This window comes from Impatiens glandulifera, chromosome 3, assembly GCF_907164915.1.
Source record: "Impatiens glandulifera chromosome 3, dImpGla2.1, whole genome shotgun sequence".
In the NCBI taxonomy this organism is placed as follows: domain Eukaryota; kingdom Viridiplantae; phylum Streptophyta; class Magnoliopsida; order Ericales; family Balsaminaceae; genus Impatiens; species Impatiens glandulifera.
Window position 1 is genome coordinate 4135330 of NC_061864.1, and position 20087 is coordinate 4155416.

At 26.7% G+C, this 20087-nt stretch overlaps 2 protein-coding genes across 3 annotated transcripts; one reads left to right on the plus strand and one right to left on the minus strand.

Moving 5' to 3' along the window:
• The first annotated feature begins 8987 nt into the window (after positions 1–8987).
• LOC124928803 (filament-like plant protein 4) lies at positions 8988–13341 on the plus strand. Of its 2 annotated transcripts, XM_047469050.1 has the most exons (7): positions 8988–9178; positions 9392–9520; positions 9862–9992; positions 10074–10314; positions 10395–12603; positions 12672–12714; positions 12791–13341. In XM_047469050.1, the coding sequence occupies exons 3-7, from the start codon at positions 9873–9875 to the stop codon at positions 13163–13165; spliced, it is 2988 nt and encodes a 995-aa protein (XP_047325006.1). In that variant the 5' UTR covers positions 8988–9178; positions 9392–9520; positions 9862–9872; the 3' UTR covers positions 13166–13341. The 2 variants fall into 2 exon arrangements, with proteins under 2 accessions (XP_047325006.1, XP_047325005.1); XM_047469049.1 differs by lacking the exon at positions 9392–9520.
• A 4343-nt stretch (positions 13342–17684) lies between these two features.
• LOC124932479 (auxin-responsive protein SAUR50-like) lies at positions 17685–18242 on the minus strand. The gene has a single exon (XM_047473114.1). The coding sequence runs from the start codon at positions 18159–18161 to the stop codon at positions 17814–17816; it is 348 nt and encodes a 115-aa protein (XP_047329070.1). The 5' UTR covers positions 18162–18242; the 3' UTR covers positions 17685–17813.
• Positions 18243–20087: the final 1845 nt, after the last annotated feature.

Sequence of the window (20087 nt, forward strand, 5' to 3'; positions counted from 1 at the left end):
ATTCCCCGCTTAAACTCAAAACGCTTCCAAATGAAATTGAGCATGTGACATTTTAGTATCTTAAGCTCACTCTTATCACTGGGCTACCTTGGTGGTGAGAAAAAAATTATTATTTTACAAAAAATATGATACACCAGCTGGATTAATCCGGGCCGCCGGATTTCCGGTCCAACCGACAAGTTAGTTGGATTTAACTGGGTTATTTCATTTCCGATTTTTTCATCAACCTTGTCTGATTTTACGACTAGTTCACTGGGTTTGGTGGTTATAAACTATATATATCATTTTTTCCTCCACCAAGATCTATTTATGTATAACACTCTATCTAAATATTATTAATATATTTCATAAATTTATTTATATATATTTATATGAATAATCAATAGTTGTAAAATAATTAATAATTTTAAAATATTAATAAATAAAAAAATAATTTATCTATATATATTTTATATGTTTTAAATAGTTGATACACTTTTTTTATTTTATAATTAATATTATTGTTTTGAAAAATGATAATTATATTATTACATAAAAAAGTAGAAAAAAGGTACATTCAATAAAAATATATATTTAACTAAAAGTAACCTTTAAAGTTTATGTATTTTATTGAGGCTAAATCAACTATTAAAGATATTAAGCATTTTCTCATCTTGTATTTAAATATAAAATCAGATACTATATTAAGAAAATAATCTGAAATTTTCTTTAAAGGAAAAATACTAATTATCCTTATAATTTTTTTTAAAAATTTTGAGTCTAGATATATTTACTTTGTATCAAAAGTATAACTTAATGAAATACATATGCAGATAAATATGGAAAAGAAAATTGTAATTCAATCATATACATTCATGAATTATATCAAATTTCAAGAAGGGTTTCAAAATAAAATTAGATTAGTAGAGAAATGGTTGGTGATTAAAAGTTTTGTTTGGAACTTGGTGTCATTACATTAATTACAAGAATATAATTAGGAAGTCATTAATTATTAGGTGATTAGTAGAGAATTATCATGTGATTTTATAGTGTCCGGTTGTTAACAATGATGTCTAATTAGCCATGGCCATTATTATTGTTTTTTTGCTACACGGCATGATGGGGGTGGAATTAATTGCATCTTTTAAATATATAATAAGTGTAATATATATATATATAACATTTTTTATTTATTAATTCACTATATATATAGTTTAAGTGATAAAAAATTGTGACTAAAATACTTAAATTATCGGTTGAATTTTCAATATATATATATACTTTAAGTTAGTGTGAAAGTAATTTGTGTGGGATTTTAAATTAAATAAATAAACAAATTAAATAATGACATCTCAAGTTCTTTTCTCATCCTTCTCTAATTCATAAACTTGTATAATCTTATAATTAAGCATTGCACTTATTATTAAACTCGTATGATACTTTCACTATTTTTATCAGTTAGGTCGTGGGTTACTAGTTCACGTAGACAGACAATAATCTAATCAAGTTGAATTTTATATCTTAATGATGCAATGTCCAATCTAAACCATGTAACATGGCAAGATATTGAAAATTTACAATATAATATATATATATATATATATATATATATATATATATATATATATATATATTTAAATAATAGGATATAATCATATATAAGGACTTGGGTGAGAATTTTTTTTTTTTTTTTTGCATTACCTAGATTTTCTTGTTATTTAAAAAGTATGAAAAAAATTGTTTTTAAAATTTAAAGACTAATTTATCATTTAACTTTAGAGGATATGGTTTAGGTGAGAAAACGGTGGTTTAAAGAGAGATGATAAAATTAAAGGATAATTTTAGTATTGATTAGATTGTTGATATAATATTTGAGTTTTGAAATAAAAACTGAGTTTGACTTGACTTTTAATTTTTTGATTTTTTTTTTTCGGCCTTATTTATAGTAACCCACAAAAATTAAACATCACTTTACTTTCTTTTTAATTAATCAAATCGATCAAATAAATTAATTTATTAACCAAAATACTAAAATATCATCTATTTTTAAATTCTTATTTTTTATTTTATCTATATAAATCAATATTCTCGAAGTATTTTTACCAAAAGTACTTCATTAATCATTATTTTTTTCCTATTTAGATTATTTTAATAACCTCGACCGAAACCCGGCATAAATTTTTTTTATCAAAAAAATATCTCTTCTCTTCAAAATCATCACCAATCTAATTTTTTTCTCTTTTTAAATTATTTCAATAACCCAACCCAAACCAAACCAAACCAAACCAAACCAACCCAAACCAAATAATTAAATATGCTTAGCTGCTTTTTACTCACCAACTACCTCATTTAAAATAACTTTATATTTAGAGTACTCTTATATTTAATATATGTATATATATAATTTTATCCGTTAATATTTTTACTCAAATAATACTATTTTTCATAACACAAATTAAAATTTCTTAAATGTTAAGTCAAATATACCTAAATAATGTCAAAATATATTTAGATATTTAAATTTTAGTTCCTCTTTAATTTCTTTATTTTTTTAAAAAGAATTATGTATATTAAAAATAAAAAATAAAATTATTTAAATATAATGACAAATAATGACATTAAAATAAAATATATATATATATAAATAAATAAAATAAGAAAAAACTCATATATTTATTCCATTTTCTAATATAGTTGCAAAATATGCAATATATCACTCTTACAGTCCTGAATTTGAGCATTTCAGTCCACACATCATGTTAAATTTGTTGATTGTATTTGCAAATTATGTGTTTAACGGTAAGGATTCATCCCACCAAAAAAACAAAACCCAACATTCTTAAAAAAAAAAAAAAAAACAAATATAGTTATTAAAATTTAATCTTATTCTATTAAAAAATAATTTAAACTCAATTTCATAAAACAAAATTAATTATATAAACATATTTTACATGTTTTCTTACATTGGACTTCATTTTAAATACAAAATATGCAAGCAAATTTTATTGTACTTTAACCCCTCTAACTTATATATTATATAAAAGAAACAAAAAAAAATTAACATAACAATAAGTCCATGATATTTGATAAATAAGTTTGGACTTATGCTGGAAGATGTACAACTATATATATTAAAATAGGGTAAAATAAGTAACTAATGTTATTTTTAACATACATAAATCATTTTTTAAAAATCATAAATGCTAATAAATAACGTTTATATATATATAATAAGTTTAGCTTGGTTGTGTTATAAAAATGAAAGAATATTACAACCTATACTAAAATAATATTTAACTTTGGAAGGTTATGTTTATACTAAGTGGATCATATGTTATAACTTATAACTTATATCATAATTGTGTACCTACCTCCCCTTGTACAATTTGGAGGAGTTATTCAAATAACCTACCAACTTATCACGAAAATATCCATTATTTTTGTTTATAAAAAAAATATTTTTAACTAAATATTAATATGAAATTATAATTTTTTCAATTTTTCATAATTTGAAACTAATTAATAAGCAAATAAATTATTTAAATAACATTTATAAGCATTGATTACATCTTTTTAACTTATTCTTTTCATTTAAATTATTAAATTTACTCCATTATATTAACTAGCATTTAACCCGTTCATTTGCACGAGTAAAAATATAAAAAACCGTTAAAAAAATTATGTATAACATTTTTATATTTATTTTTAACCGTTTTAAGTTTATGGGTGGGTCAACCCACAATCCGACTTAAGTATCCATTTACTCAACATCATTATATATATATTAGTTAATTAAAAATTTGAACTTATATTAATGTTAAAACGTCCCGCATTCATCAAATTTGGTGTTGAATTTAAAATACAAAGTCTTAGTAATCTAGTTGGTTAAAGGGTTGTACTTGTTTTGTTAGGATTCAAGTTCGAAACATACTTCTAGCATTTTTAATTTTATTTTTAACCGTTTTAAGTTTATGGGCGGGTCAACCCACAATCCGACCCAAGTATCCAAATTAACCACAGTTCTCGACCCACAATCCGACTCAAGTATCCAAATTAACCACAGCTATCGACCCGGCAATTCGGTCACTTTAAAAATTAAGCATCATTATATATATATATATATAAATTAGTTAGTTAAAAGGTTGAACTTATATTAATGTTAAAACGTCTTAAGTTCATCAAATTTGGTGTTGAATTTAAAATATAAAGTCTTAGTAGCCTAGTTGGTTAAAGGGTTGTATTTGTTTTGTTAAGTTGCAAGTTCGAAACATACCTCTAGCATTTTTAATTTTATTTTTAACCGTTTTAAGTTTATGGGCGGTTCAACCCACAATCCGACCCAAATATCTAAATTAACCACAGATCTCGACCCGATAATCCGAACATTTTAAAAATTAAGCATGATTATATATATATATATATATATATATATTAGTTAATTAAAAAGTTGAACTTATATTAATGTTAAAACGTTCCACCTTCATCAAATTTAGTGTTGAATTTAAAATATAAAGTCTTAATAACCTAGTTGGTTAAAGGGTTGTACTTGTTTTGTAATGTTGCAAATTTGAAACATACCTTTAGTATTTTTTATTTTATTTTTAATCGTTTTAAGTTTATGGGCAGGTCAACCCACAATCCGACCCAAATATCCAAATTAACCACAGTACTCGACCCGACAATCTGGTTACTTTAAAAATTAAGCATCATTATATATATATATATATATATATATATATATATATATATATATATATATATATATATATATATATATATATATATATATATATATATATATATATATATATATATATATAACACAAAATAAATAAATAAAATATTAATTCATTATATATATTTTAAATAAAATAAAAATAATATATAAAATTATACAGAAAAATTTGTATTTGAATATAAAATGACAAAGCAATCGTTTTAGTTTGGAAAATAAAATTTGGTGAAAATACAGAAATTATATTATTTATATTTGGTATGATACATACAATTGAATTAAATGAATATTTTTTAAATAAAAATTATATTTTTTAACAATTTTTTATATGTAAATCAATATATTTGATCATAATTTTAATTACATTTTTTGTTTTATTACTAAATTGAAGAAAATAAATAAAAAAACTGAAAATTATGAAAAGTTGAGTTTAAACCAGTTAGACGGTCTGATTAAATAGTTAAGAATGTGAGTTATAGAATTAATGGGATATAATAGATGTTTCGTATTCTGAAAACTAAATCCAACTTTTAAAAACAAAAAATAATAAATAAATAAAAATGATGATAAGAGTGGTCCATTTGCGGCCACAGTTTTTGACGGAAAGAGGATGGTGGCTCGCTGACTGGCGGCAGCATATGGACTGCTATTTTGTGAGCTACGAGCTGAGCCTACCACTAGGCTATGTAATATAGGCGACTCAAAACAAATGTGATAGAACCTTGTGGGACCACCTCCTCCCTTCCATTGTCCACTGTACTTGTATATTTTCATTTATTTATTACTTATGCTTACATAAAGTTATACTATTTCAAATTTTCAATATAATCTATACATTTTACATTTATATACTTATAATTTTTTTAAACTTTAGATAATAGAACCCATTCTTAAATAATGTAATTATAAATTTTTTATTTAAATATTTGGATGTTTCTATTTAAAATATTTTAAAATAAAAGGTATTTTATTAATTTGATCAATAAATTATATAATTTTATGGATAAAAAAGAAAGTAAATAATATTTGATTAGATTGTATTATTTTTTTAAAATTAAATTATAATATTTTAAGAGTTTGATGTTCGGTTATTTATAATTTTTAGTATATTTTATAAAAAAATAGATAAAAAATATATTATTTGATTTTTTATATAGGTCAATTATTATAATATTTTTGTATTTTAAATTTTATTTTATAATAAATAAATAAATATATTTTGGTTGATTAATGGACTAAAATGTATGATAACTAAAATGAAAACCATCTTAGGCTCATATTCTATTCTAATTAAAAAACATTCTAAATTAAAATAAATAATTATCGTAAATAAATAATTAATATTTTTTAAATGATATTATATCTATAATGACACTTAACTCTGCATCACAAATTTCAGGCACCAAAACTCACTCCTTGTTATGTAAATATAAATGGATTTAAGTGGAATTGTTAAATGATTCTAAAAAGTTGGTTTACGAGTTAAACCGAGTTAAACCGTGTCAAATTATATTAAATATCCACTCATATATATTTTGTATCTTATATGATTATTAATTTTTTTACTCAACTAATCTAAAAGATTAAAGTTCATTATAGATTTTTATTTGAATTAATGTTTTTAATATGATACAAAAAGTTTACATCCTTGTAAACTTATTTTATTATAATTAATTTTAAAAATTAACAAAATAATGTTCTTTATATTTGATTTAATCAAAGTATAATTAAATTATATTAAAAAAATAAGTAAATATTAAATATTAATAAACTATTTTACCAAATAATTGTTTTCTTATAATTTTTTTGGTAATAAGAAAAGGTTGTTACAAATTTATTAGAATGCTTAGGTGATTCGTTTGTTATATAAATTGAGGAGTGCGTGTTCATGGCGATTTTTTAATATAAATCAATATTTTAATTGCTCATTTATATATGTTTGTTATTTGATTTAATTTAAAATTTGGATATATTAAAAATAAATTCAATTTGATACCAATTGAAATAAAAAAAAAAATTAAGAAAGTATCCAAAGAAAACGCAGACAAACATTGGAGTCAGTGACAGAGCAGAGCAGATTGGTTAATGAACCGATCGATCTGAACTGTTAGTACTGTAGTAAAACAGTTAGGACTTGTTTGATTAGACTCGTCATCAAACAACTAAACAAATTAATTTATTTTTGAAACCTTGTAAAAATAATTAATTCCTAATTAAAACTCACTAATGTAGCATAAATTAATATTAACTCAGAGATAATGTGTTAAGTTTAATTCCCCACTAAAAATACAATTAATTTAAATCGAATTAATATTAAAAATTATTGTAAAGCACTTATTCAACTTTCTAAAGTGGTGGGCCATCCCAGTATTCACGCCATCTCCTAAATTGTCCACAAAGGGCTATAATGTCAATATGATTCTATTATTTTTTACAGCAAGTTTGTTTCTAAGGTTTAGAAATATCTATTTTAACCTCAAATCACCCTATTTAATAACCCAACATTTTAATTTATTATTTTTTTAAAATACTATTTTAACTTAAAATATGCATCTTTCTATTTAGAAATATCAATTGAATATGTATACTAACTTTATTTTAATATTAATAAAATTTGAAATTTTCTATAGTAATGATATAAATTTTAATATTAAAAACTTTAAAATAATTGACATAATAATTAACTTAACTTGGAGTTAACCTTTTTTTAAATAAAAATTTAACCCAAATTGAAATGTCTAAAAATGGAATAAACTTAAATAAAACAATAGAGTCAGAAATTTTATTCAAATAAATATATAGATTATATTAATATCAACATAAAATGATAAAAAAAATATCATTTTTAGAATGCTAGATACAAAGGTTTGTCATAGATCTCATTGTCTTGTTGTTAAACAATTTTTATTTCATTAGCATCATTGAATGTATAATTTATTTTTTGAATATAAAATTTATAGTTGATTATTTAAATAAGAACAAATGAAAGAGATCATTACTATATTTGACAAAATAAAATTACAGTTAGTTAAAAATTGAAAAGCAGGTTATATATTTTGTAATTAAGAAAAAAAAAACAATTTAACTTTTATGTTCATGTGCTAAAATATCATAACACATTTCTCTTTATTTATAAAACTTTTTTAATTATGTAGTTTTATAAGAAACATTATCGTCGTTCCTTGTTAACTAGAGTAGATATTTTATAGTTCATTGGCCTAACAAGAATATCGACTATTGAATTAACAACTAGAATTTAAATGCATCGGATACTTTAGCTCCTTCTACCATTTTCGGTTACAACTACATCATTCTATATAAAAATTAGTATATCCCAATAAGAAGCCTATTACTATTTTTATGTTTTTAAAGGACACAACAAAAGTCTATCACTATAAGTTACTAAATAAGGGTATGGAAACATATTCACACTTATTACTAAAAAAAAAATATACCCACCTTAATGTTAAATTAGTGATTTCAAGGTAATAAACCCAGTCAATATAATTTAAAGAAAAACACTATAGAAATCATGTATAATCATTCTTAATAATAATAATAATGCATTAGTTAATTGAGTTCATTTGGTTTCTTCCCATAATGTCAAACTCCCTTTAGTTTAACTTTTGTCCAACTTTCTTAAAAGTATTATTTTACTTTCACAAAAGAGCACACTTTTACCCTGTAAATTATTTAGAGTAAAATAAAAATAATTTTTTTATTATTTTAGTGGAATTGATTATTAATTATATTGGTATCCATATATAGTCGGTAGTGATGCAAATGACCCCAATTGACACACATATTTAGCCAATAATCATTAATTAATATAGCTCTCACCAACTTACATGTAGGCTCAGCCTCCTCCTATATAAATAATAATAATAATCTAATATAAGGTAGTTCGTATTATTCTTAGACTGTGATATATCACCTCATGATCCCCAATTAAGTTTTTATAATTTCATAATTTTATTTAAAAATATTAATACTCAATTTCAACTTACTATAAATAATCATCACAAAGTAACAAAACCCATTAACACCAATTATATTTATTATTATTATTATAATATAAAAAAGTAAGCAGTTCCTGAATTTAGTTTGTTACGGGGTAACAGCTAATACAAATTCCAAATCCCACTACACGTTTCAAGAATGAACCAACTCAAGGTCACATGTGTCATTTGTATCCTCCTTCACAAGTTTAATTAACAACTTCAAGGTGATTTTATTTATTTATTTATTTTCTAATTACTATTATTTTTACCACTCTCTCTCTACTGTTATCAACAACACCTATTCTCTCTTTCTCTCTCTATCTGATGAAGAAGATGAGATGAGGAAGAGGATTATATGAACTAGGAGCTGAGCCTTGAGAAGTACATATCTCTGACGCCTCTGTATTTTGGAGACTTTTCTCTGTTTTCTGCTTTTCTCACTAGAGCCTACATTGGACTGGCGGTGAGTTTTTTGCAATCTCGTCTTTTTTGAAGGTTCATCAATGGCTCAGTGGACTAGATGCACTACTCTTTTCATCCACCAACTCTCTTTCTTTTGTTTATATTGATGAAACTCGTTTCCTTTTGTTTTTGTGTTAGTTCTACTGTCGCTCTCCTCTTATTCATACTTATTCTTTTGTCGGTGCTTTATGCGAGTTGATTTCTTCAGCTACAGAACTATATTTTTCTTCTTTTCCGGCCGAATTTAGTAATTCATCTTCAGCGACGACGGTGAAACTCATCGGTCGCTGTTCCGGAAATTGGATAACTGCTTTTCTTTCTCTAGCATTTGCTCTTATTGGAGGTTCTACAGTTTCTCAACTTGATTCCTCTTTCTAATAGTGATACGATTGTTTTCTTTCTCTCCAGATTATTTAGCATATGTTTATTTCCTTTATTTTCTGAGCAGATTCGTCTTTCTCCGTATGTATGGGATTCGTTCATTACGGACAAAATGTCTGCATATGAGACGAGTCTCGTGCCTTTGGATGGACCTTCTAAGCATGACTGCCTTTTATTTTATTTTATTTTCCTTGTCCATGACTGAAGCTTGTAAATGCAGTGCATGTTATCATACAGAGGTTTAGGGTATCTTGAAATTGATGAACATTTTACAATTTTTCTTACTTGTTTGTGCATGTGAAGATTAGTTAGAGATGGATCGGCGGAGTTGGCCTTGGAAGAAGAGGTCAGACAAATCTGGAACTGAGAAAGCAGTTGCTGTGTTAGAGGCGGCCGCCGGTGCTTTGTCATCAACTGGTTCTCAGAGCGAACAGGTACTTTTCATAAACACTTGCCTGCTGTATGTTTGTTCTTCCTTGTTATGAACACACTGATGCTCTCATCGACTACTACAGGATAACTATAAGAAGCCAAACTACGTTCAAATTTCTATTGAATCCTATTCACATCTAACTGGATTGGAGGAACAAGTAAAGACATACGAGGAGCAAGTAAATGGATACGAGGATCAAGTAAAGAGTTTAGAAGAAACTATAACCGAACTAGATGAGAAATTATCCGAAGTTCAATCAGAGATAACTACAAAGGAAACCCTAGTGAAACAACATGCCAAAGTTGCAGACGAAGCTGTTTCAGGTTCAGTGTCAGATCTTTCTTTACTATTTTTTTCATGTTCTTAGCTGATTCTTGCTTGAATTCTCTCCACTATACTGCAGGTTGGGAGAAAGCAGAGGCAGAGGCTTTGGCTCTGAAAAACCACCTAGAATCTGTTACATTACTCAAACTTACAGCTGAAGATCGAGCATCACATTTGGACGGTGCACTCAAGGAATGTATGAGGCAGATTCGTAGCTTGAAGGAAGATCATGAAGAGGAATTGCAAGATGTAGTTCATGCCCACACAAAGCAATTGGATAAAATAAGAACCGAATTCGAATCAAAAGTATCTTACTTGGATCAAGAACTTCTCAAATCAGAAGCAGAGAATGGGGCAATTTCAAGGTCATTACAGGAACGTTCCAACATGTTAATGAAAATAAGTGAACAAAAGTCTCGGGCAGATGCAGAAATCCAATTACTGAAGAGCAATATCGAAATATTCGAGAAAGATATAAACTCGCTGAAATACGAGCTCCATGTTACTACCAAAGAGCTTGAAATTCGTAACGAGGAAAAGAATATGAGTGCAAGATCTGCAGAAGTGGCAAACAAACAGCATCTAGAAGGAGTCAAGAAAATAGCTAAGCTAGAAGCAGAATGCCAAAGGCTACGTGGTCTTGTGAAGAAGAAGTTGCCTGGTCCTGCAGCACTGGCTCAAATGAAGTTAGAAGTTGAGAGTTTGGGAGGAAGGGATTATGGAGAAACTAGACTTAAGAAGTCTCCAGTCAAGCCGTCTAGTCCACATCCATCTCACACGTCTGAATTTTCATTTGACAGCATTCAAAAGTTTCAAAAGGAGAATGACTTTCTCACTGAAAGACTATTCACAATGGAAGAAGAAACAAAGATGCTGAAAGAAGCTCTAGCTACCCGCAATAGTGAGTTGCAGGGTACACGAAATATGTGCGCTAAGACATTAGCCAAGCTCCAGTTGTTAGAATCCCAACAGCAAAGTCCCTCAAAATCTTATCTTCGGACTTCATATGAAGGGTCCCTTGGTCAAAATGTCAGCAGTCCACCAAGCATTGCATCAATGTCTGAAGATGATAATGATGCTGCACTGCTGGTCTCCGAACTCTCTCATTTGAAAAAGGAAAAGACTGTTGAGAAACCTAACAAGGTCGAAAACAGTAAACACTTGGAACTAATGGATGATTTTCTGGAGATGGAGAAACTCGCAAATGGAGACCTTGCAGATTCGAATGTTTCAAGCAATATAACATCTGAAGTCAAAAATCAAGATGCACATGAAAGGTTGTCAGAAGCCTCTTCAAAATCTGGTGAAGATCTGTCTCCCTTGGTGAAGCTCCAATCAGAAATATCCAAGCTGATCGAGTCGACAGTGAAAGATGCTGAGATAGAAAAAGCTCTGGATAGCATTAAGCATCTTGTAGAGGAAACACGAGGTAGCATGCACGATACAGCAGCAGCAGCCGAAGAAATCTCTTCAGTGAGCGACAAGGGTTGTGTAATAACTGAAGAAACAGTATCTGCAATTTCTCAGATTCATGAATTTGTGTTGGTTCTGGGGAAGGAAGCCATGTCTGTTCAGGGAAGATCATCTGATGGTGCCGATGGATTGAGCAAAAAAATTGATGAATTCTCTTACACCTACGATAAGGTTATTAACTGTAAATCAAGCTTGATTGATTTTTTAATTGACCTATCACATGTTCTGCTGAAGGCTAGCAGCAACCTTCAAGTTAATGTCCTTGGTTACAAAGACAATGAAGTGGAATCAATTGTTTCCGATTACATAGACAAGGTTGCATTACCCGAAAACAAGCCTGTTCAAGAATACCCCAACGGAAGTGGTGACTTTTCTTCTGACTCGACATCTGACCCCGATGTTCCCCACGAAGGAAGCTTTGTTCCAACCTCTGAATCAAAGGCTTTGCCATGGAAATGCTCGTTTGAGGAGTTTGAACAGTTGAAACTCGAAAAGGAGAAACTGTTTGTCGAACTAGAGAGATGTACTCAAAATCTAGAAACCACGAAAAACCAGTTACACGAAGTGGAACAGATTCTGGCGGAAGTTAAATCTCAATTATCATCTGCTCAGAAAACGAATGGATTGGCCGAGACACAACTGAAATGTATGGCAGAGTCTTACAATTCACTTGAGAAACGTGGGGAGGAGTTACAGACGGAGGTGAACCTTTTACAAACGAAGATAGAGAATATAGATATGGAGCTTCAAGAGGAAAAGAGAAATCATCAGGATGCATTGGCCATGTGCAAAGACCTTCAGGATGAATTACAGAGGTTGGTTGGTTGGTTGTTTATTTAGTTAGTCAAACATATTTTAATTGTTTTGTTTTTTTTGTAAAAAGGATGGAGAATTCTGCAGCTGAAGCTGAAAGCAATAATCAACAGGTAAGTGAATGTTAGTTTTGGTTTGCAGAATTTAATTTATTTTAATTTGTTAATGTTGAGTTGAAATTGACGACAGGAAAAAGAGTTGGCTGCAGCAGCGGAGAAGTTGGTAGAATGTCAAGAAAACATATTTCTACTGGGAAAGCAACTGAAAGCAATGCGTCCCCCACAAACTGAATATGTTGGCTGGCCATTTCAAGATAAAAATGAAAAACAAGAAGAAGGGGGGGAGTCAGTGCAACATGAGATGGACCCGTCCGTTATTATAGAGAGTGGAAGCATAGACGAAACATGGCATTCAGATGCCGAAACAACCACACCTACTATCAGGTCACCCAAACATTCGGGTAACAAGTCTGGTACGCCAACCCCCGAGAAGCATTCTCGAGGGTTCAGCAGATTCTTTTCCAGCTCCGGCTCCAATTCGAAAGGTGGTAAGAGTGGTGAATGAATGAATGAATGAATAAAGATCTCTCTCAGTATTGTATGATGATGATGGAGTGTTTGTTGTGTAATGTAATTTGAACAAGTTGTGGGGAAGAGGCTAACAATTATGGGAATGTGTTTAATTTAGGTGCGCATAATAATAATAATAATAATAAATACACAAATCTGTATTCGTTTGTTTTGTTATTATTATTATTATTATTATAAAATTGAGGTGATTGATGGTCTTATTCTGAAGGAAGAAAGAAAGAAATAAAAAAGTGCAATTGTCGGCGTGGGATAAAAAATAGAAAGTAGAATAATGTTATATAATTAATTAATGATGAAAAGGTAGGCTGCAGGAGGAGGACTTGATGATGATGGTGATTGGAAGGGATGGGCCCATGGCATCAAAACTCCATTACTCAAACTGGACCATTGCTTCTTCAACTCATCGATAATGGCCGTTCATTTTATTTATACCATATTTCAAAAACAAAATTTATTAAATGTTCTGGGTGCGCTATGAAGACATTAACTTATGACTACTAAGAGTTAAATTTCTCCATACGAGTCATTTAAATATAATTATTTGTATAAATATAAAAAAATTAATAATGAATAATTATCTTCCACATGAACAAATGCCTCCAATATTTACTCATACACTTATTCATATATATCTTGTTTTTAATTTTTAGTAAGGATTAAAATATCAAATTCTAACACTTTTTCACTCATAATTATATTTGATTGATAGATAACTATAATTGATATGGAAGATGATTTTAAAGTTTTAGACCTTGTTCAAATTTGGATTTTTCAAATAATTCAACTAAAACAAGTATCATTTCACTCTCTATTTATTCGTCAATTCATTAACCAAAATACTAAAATACCCTTTATTTTAAATTATTATTATTTATTTTATTAAATATATCAATACCTTTTAAGTTTTTTTACCAAAAAATATATCTCTCCTCAAAATCATCACTAATAATTATTTTTTCTTTCCTTTAAGATTATTTAAATAATTTGAACTGAATAAGACCTTAAACAAGCTGAGTAAAAAATAATAATAAATAAAAATTGGTATTAAAAATGGACCTAATTTTCAAAGAGTTCGTACAAGATAGTTGATAAAAGATTTCTGCACTGACTATATCTGTTTGTCCCCAAGCATGTCCTAACCCAATTAATTCTTATTTAATAAGCAAATAATAATAATAGACTCATATTATTTTTTCTTTTTTTATTGCTCAAACCTAGATATTTTCAACGGTAAGATTAGATTAGTTGAATATTAAATAAAAGAAAACATAAATTGAAATACTCCAACACCTTCTTTATTTTTTGAGAAAAATAAAATACTCTAACACCTTAATAATTAATAAAAGAGTTAATCTTTTCAAAATAAATCAAAAATCTTGTTATAACTTTCTTTTCATCAAACTATTTAATAGTCAAATGAATTTTTTATTTTTTATAATATTTTATAAAATCTTTACATTTTCAAATTAACCGGATAATTTCAAAATAATCAAAATATCTATCAAGATTCAAGACCTTCAAATAACAACAATTTATTTTATATGGCCCGTTAATGGACCATGTGAGTCAAGTCCAATACAAAGTATTTTGGGTTTAAAGAAAAATCAAATTATATTAGTAAATCCAAAAGAAATGGGCTTATAAAAATATATGAAAGTCTATTTAGATTTTAGAATCATAATATTTACAAGTTATATTTTACCCGAAAGTAATAAATAGGCTAGCTATACTAGAGAAGAAAAGCTGGAAGGGCGAGAGTGGATGTGGTCAGGTCGGGTTGTGGATCGGGTTACGGATCTTTTCTCCTCATAACTGTTTCATTTAATTTATATGTTACACTAAAATAAATAAAAAAATCCACATTAGTACATGTCTAAAATTTTGACACTATTATATTTTAAAATTAATTATTTGTGCATATAAATTATAGATAATGAACATAGCTCGAGTCAGATCTGTTATGAATTTAGATTTAAAACTTTGTCAATAAATTTATTTGAAATTATATTTTTTTTAAATATTTGTATTAATTTTTTCTTTTTGTCAAATATTTATCCCACTGATCTGGAAAGTTCTTGAAACATCCAAATTCAAATCTTGACTCAAATAAAATGAAAATGAAAATGACGGTGATTATATGAGGAGTAATTAAGGGTGCATGGTCAGAGAAACCATTGAGCCTAATGTGAACTTGAATGGGTCTTGAGTTCATACCTTAATTAATTAATTAAAACAAATTTAATTTTATCATGTCGGACGGCTATTAATTAAATTCCTTTTTAAGGAAAATAGATTAAATGTGACTTAATTGATCCATATAATTATAGAACAAAATATTTAAAAATAAAATTTGAAACTGAATAAGTAACAAAGGCAATCATTTAAGAACATTACATTGAAAATCAATCAATGTTTTGAATAATTAATCTTTGATAGTTCTTATAATAAAATATGTTTTTATTCAATCCTAAAAGTGGTAAAAATTTACCAAATAATGATGTGTGTAGAGTACCCATATATAGGCAATCATTTTTATGTGTTTTCTTTTCAATATGCAACTTTAACGCGTCAATTGACATGTTATAACTTATTTATTAAACGCGGCAATAGCATCTTTATATGTAAATTATTTGCTTGTCATGCACCATTGAGAATTTTGCTAATATTGCTAAGATTACAATTCTGAATGAACTGTAAAGTATATGTTTAATTATATATCTAGTCACTACAATTAGTTTTCAATGAATTATTATTATTCTTAAAAAAGGACATGTCACTTACTCACTTATATAGCATTACTCTCCCCTAATGAAAAAATTAAAGCTAGTTACAAAATATTTGGTATAATATATATTTTTAAGGAAAAAAGGTTAAATAAAACTGAATATTTCAAAGATTACAAGTAATATATATGTGTGTATTTTTAAACTAGATAAAAATGTTTGAAAATATAAATAATTAAGTAAAAAAATCAATTAAAAAAAAGGATTCCCAAAACTCCTCAACCATCCATAATTTTGGGGCCACAAGTACTTCGATTCCTCCCAAGGAATTTCCACTTTTTTTCCCTCTTGTGGGGGAAAATATTCACAGTTTTGTTCAATCAACGTAAGCTTTGGTCTATTATTTTTTTTAATAAATTTAAACATTTAAAAAAAATATATTTCAAAAAAATCTTGTATATTTAAAATTTAATAAAAATGTTTTGATTAATTAATGATTAAAAAAATAGTAATATAATGGAAAAAACATTTGAAATAAAATCCAAGATCAAACAAGCTCTTAGTTATCAACCCTAATATTTTATTTATCTTATGGAAAATTCCTTAAAGAAGCTAGCATAATAATTTCTATTTTAGGAAGCACAAACTTATTTCATCATGTTAGTTTTTTCTTTACTTTCTTTCTATTTTTCTTTTTGGAATTAATGTTTTTTTTTATAAGAAAATTATATCAAAATATTTTTGAATGATTTTTTACATTTTTATCATCTATCTTGAAAAAAAAATGGTTAATAGAATTGGTTTCATCTTTTAAAAATAAATATACATATATATATATAATAAATGCAAATATAAATGTTAGCACTATAATTATTGAACGTAGATTAAAAATCAAAATATTACATATTAAAGTCTATATATTATTTATAAAAATAAACTAGAGCTTTAAAAAATGATTAATCGAATATGGTTGACCAAAAGCGGTGGAGAGAATAAACTGGAATCAAATTATAATCTATATATAATAAGTGGTGTTAATTTATATGGTATATATGTCTTCGTACTACAAATATGTTTTTTCTCTATTTGATCCATCCGATCGATGACTTCATATAATTCCACCTCCACTAGCCTATATAAATACTAAAAATATTAGTTTCTGTTAAATATAACGATTTATAATATTTTCAAATAAAAATAAAGTGAAGAATCCTACTTTACTTTTTATTGGTTAATTATCTCCTCTTACTTTAATTTGATAAAAGTAAGTCTATTAAACAAATTAAACATTATAATTTTATTTTTACAAATCTGTTTTTAAGTTAAAATGAAAATGATGATAGAATTTTTTTATATGAGTCAAAGTTAAACCAATCATTTTACTCTCTTTCAAACCAAAATATAAAAATAAAATATAAATATTTATAAGTGGATGAAAATGAGTCAAAAGCAATACATGAATGGTTGCAAATGAGTGAAATTAAAATCATAGTTGAATGTAGAGACCATTTAAATTCATTTTTTTTTTATAAGTGTTTGTGTAAAGACTTTAAAACCGTTAATTAATAACTAATTCAATATTCTTATAAGCATGGTTTTGGGACAATATTAATTAAAATTATATAGATAGATATATATAGTAATTGCTTGCATACAAGACACAAATTAAAATCTGCAAAATGCATTTATATATATATAGAAGTATTTATCTCATCATCACAAGTGAAGTATGAAAAAGAAAGGAAGACAGATAGTATATCGATCGATCACTGACACGTGCATATAAGAAAGCCACGAGATTACAATAATATTGATCATGGGTTTTCATATGATCGATCGATCAGCTGAAACTGAACCTGGTTAGCTAGCTAGCTAGATATTATAAATTAATTAAGAAGATCATGAATTTGTTGTATGCAGGTGGTGGGATGAGATGAGTGAATTAGTTAGGGCCTGAAAGACATGTTCTTGACAGGGAATGGTGATGCCATTGTCGAGATAATTAAAGCCAAATTCTTCCTCTGCTTGATGGAGAAGAGACTGAAACTGTGGATAAGACAAGAAGGAGATGGGGATTATGTGTCTGCTTCGATTCTCTCCAACATAAACAGCGAAATGACCTTTTGGTACGTCATCGGGAAGTTGCAGACATTCTTCTTCTTCTTCATCTTCTTCCTGCTTCTTAATTCTCAGACTCGAACATCTCTTCACAATCTGCTTCAACATTGTCTTGTTCTTCATCCCCATCACTCTCTCTTTCTTCTTCCGATCCTTTTCTTTTGTGTCTGTGAGAAAAAAAGCTCTACTTGTTGATTGATGATCGATGGATATTAATTTGGTGGTAAATGATGAAGTGAGGGTGAAGAACATATATATAGAAATGTTTGAGAGTTTTAAGGGAGAAAGAGAGAAGAACAAAGGCATGTGGGCTTGTGGGGACAAGAAAAAGAGAGGCTATATCGGATTGACATTTAGATTTAATTTAAGATTCTAAATATATTCTAAAACATTCTAAACTATATAAATCTTGTATTTTAATTGATTACTAATATATATTGAATGAGATTAATCTTCAGATTAAACAAGGACCAAAGTATAGTATGAAGCTTCAAAGAACATGTTTTCATTTGGGATTTTTTTTGGAAAACAGTAAAATTGTATTATAACAAAATTATTTGGGTTTTTAATCGGTAGAATTACTATAATATTATATTTTTTATAAAAATAAAATAATAATATTTTAGTTTATAAATTAAGGAATTATATTTAAAATGATATATATATATATATATTCTCTATCTTATATATATATAAAAATAAATAAATAAGGGAAAAAAAAGGTGTTTACTCTATAGCGTGTTGCTCCCTCATTGGACATCGGGTCCCATCTTCCTCCTTTTTTTCTTTATTTTTTTTCTCTAAACATTAATTACAATTCAAAGTTGCACCAATATTTGAAATATTATAGTATGAACTGAATTCCTAATAATTAATTTATAAAAATTAGAAATTAAACTTAATCCATAAGAAGTATATACATGGAATTAAAATGTCGACTTATTAAAAATAAATACTAGCTTTTCATTATTAAATAGTTAACAAGAAATATACCTAATGTCAAATTTTAAGAGAGAACTTTAATATAATATTTTAAAAATTATATATTATTAGTTTATTATAAGTTATATATATATATATATATTCTAGTAATAACTTGTTTGTTTTTGAATTGGGCTGAAACAGTAGGTACAACTATTAAAAACAACTAAATAATTTATATATAAGTTATTTTTAATTTTTAAATATTACATATATATAATGAAAAGAGGAATGATAGAGCCCGACTGAGAGAGCGATGGTCTACGTGGCGGCGACAGGTGAAATTAATAAATAAATAAAAATATAATAATAATAAAACACGTTTGTAGAATATTCTCTACTCTTATTAATTAATTTATCTCTCTATGTCTACAAATTAATTTATCTCATTTATCTATATTCTCACGATTATTATTTTAATTCAATAATTTACAACAAACTCCCACATTACATATTTTAATAATTTATTTAAATAAATTCTAAACCTTAAACCCTAAATTCTAAACCTTAAACACTAAATCTTAAACTCTAAACCCCAAATCCTAAATACTAAATTCTAAATTCTAAACCCTAAATCCTAATTAATATGACTGGTTAATTGAATTATGAATTTATCTTTTTATTTTTATTTTATTTTTATGACTTTTCAATTCCTTTATTTATCATAAATTATTTATTTATTTTTTATGACCTCTTTTTCTTTTTATTTTTTATTTTTTTCTATTAACTTATTAATATTTTTTTAGTTTTATTACTTATAAATAAATGTTTATTTAATATTTCTATTCTTACTATTAATTATTTTCTCTCCAGTTAACTAATTATTAATCAATTATAGGATAGAAATTATTTAATAAGAGGTTATAAATAAATATTTATTTAATATTTTTATTCTCACGATTAATTATGATTAATTATTTTCTCTCCATTTAACTAATTATTAATAAGAGGAGAGAGAAAATAATTAATAATAAGAGAGAAAAAATAATTAATAATAGGAGAGAATATTATGTCAACCCACGTAGACATCATTTGCTGTCTCAAGTCGTGTTCTCTATCATTTTTCTAATGAAA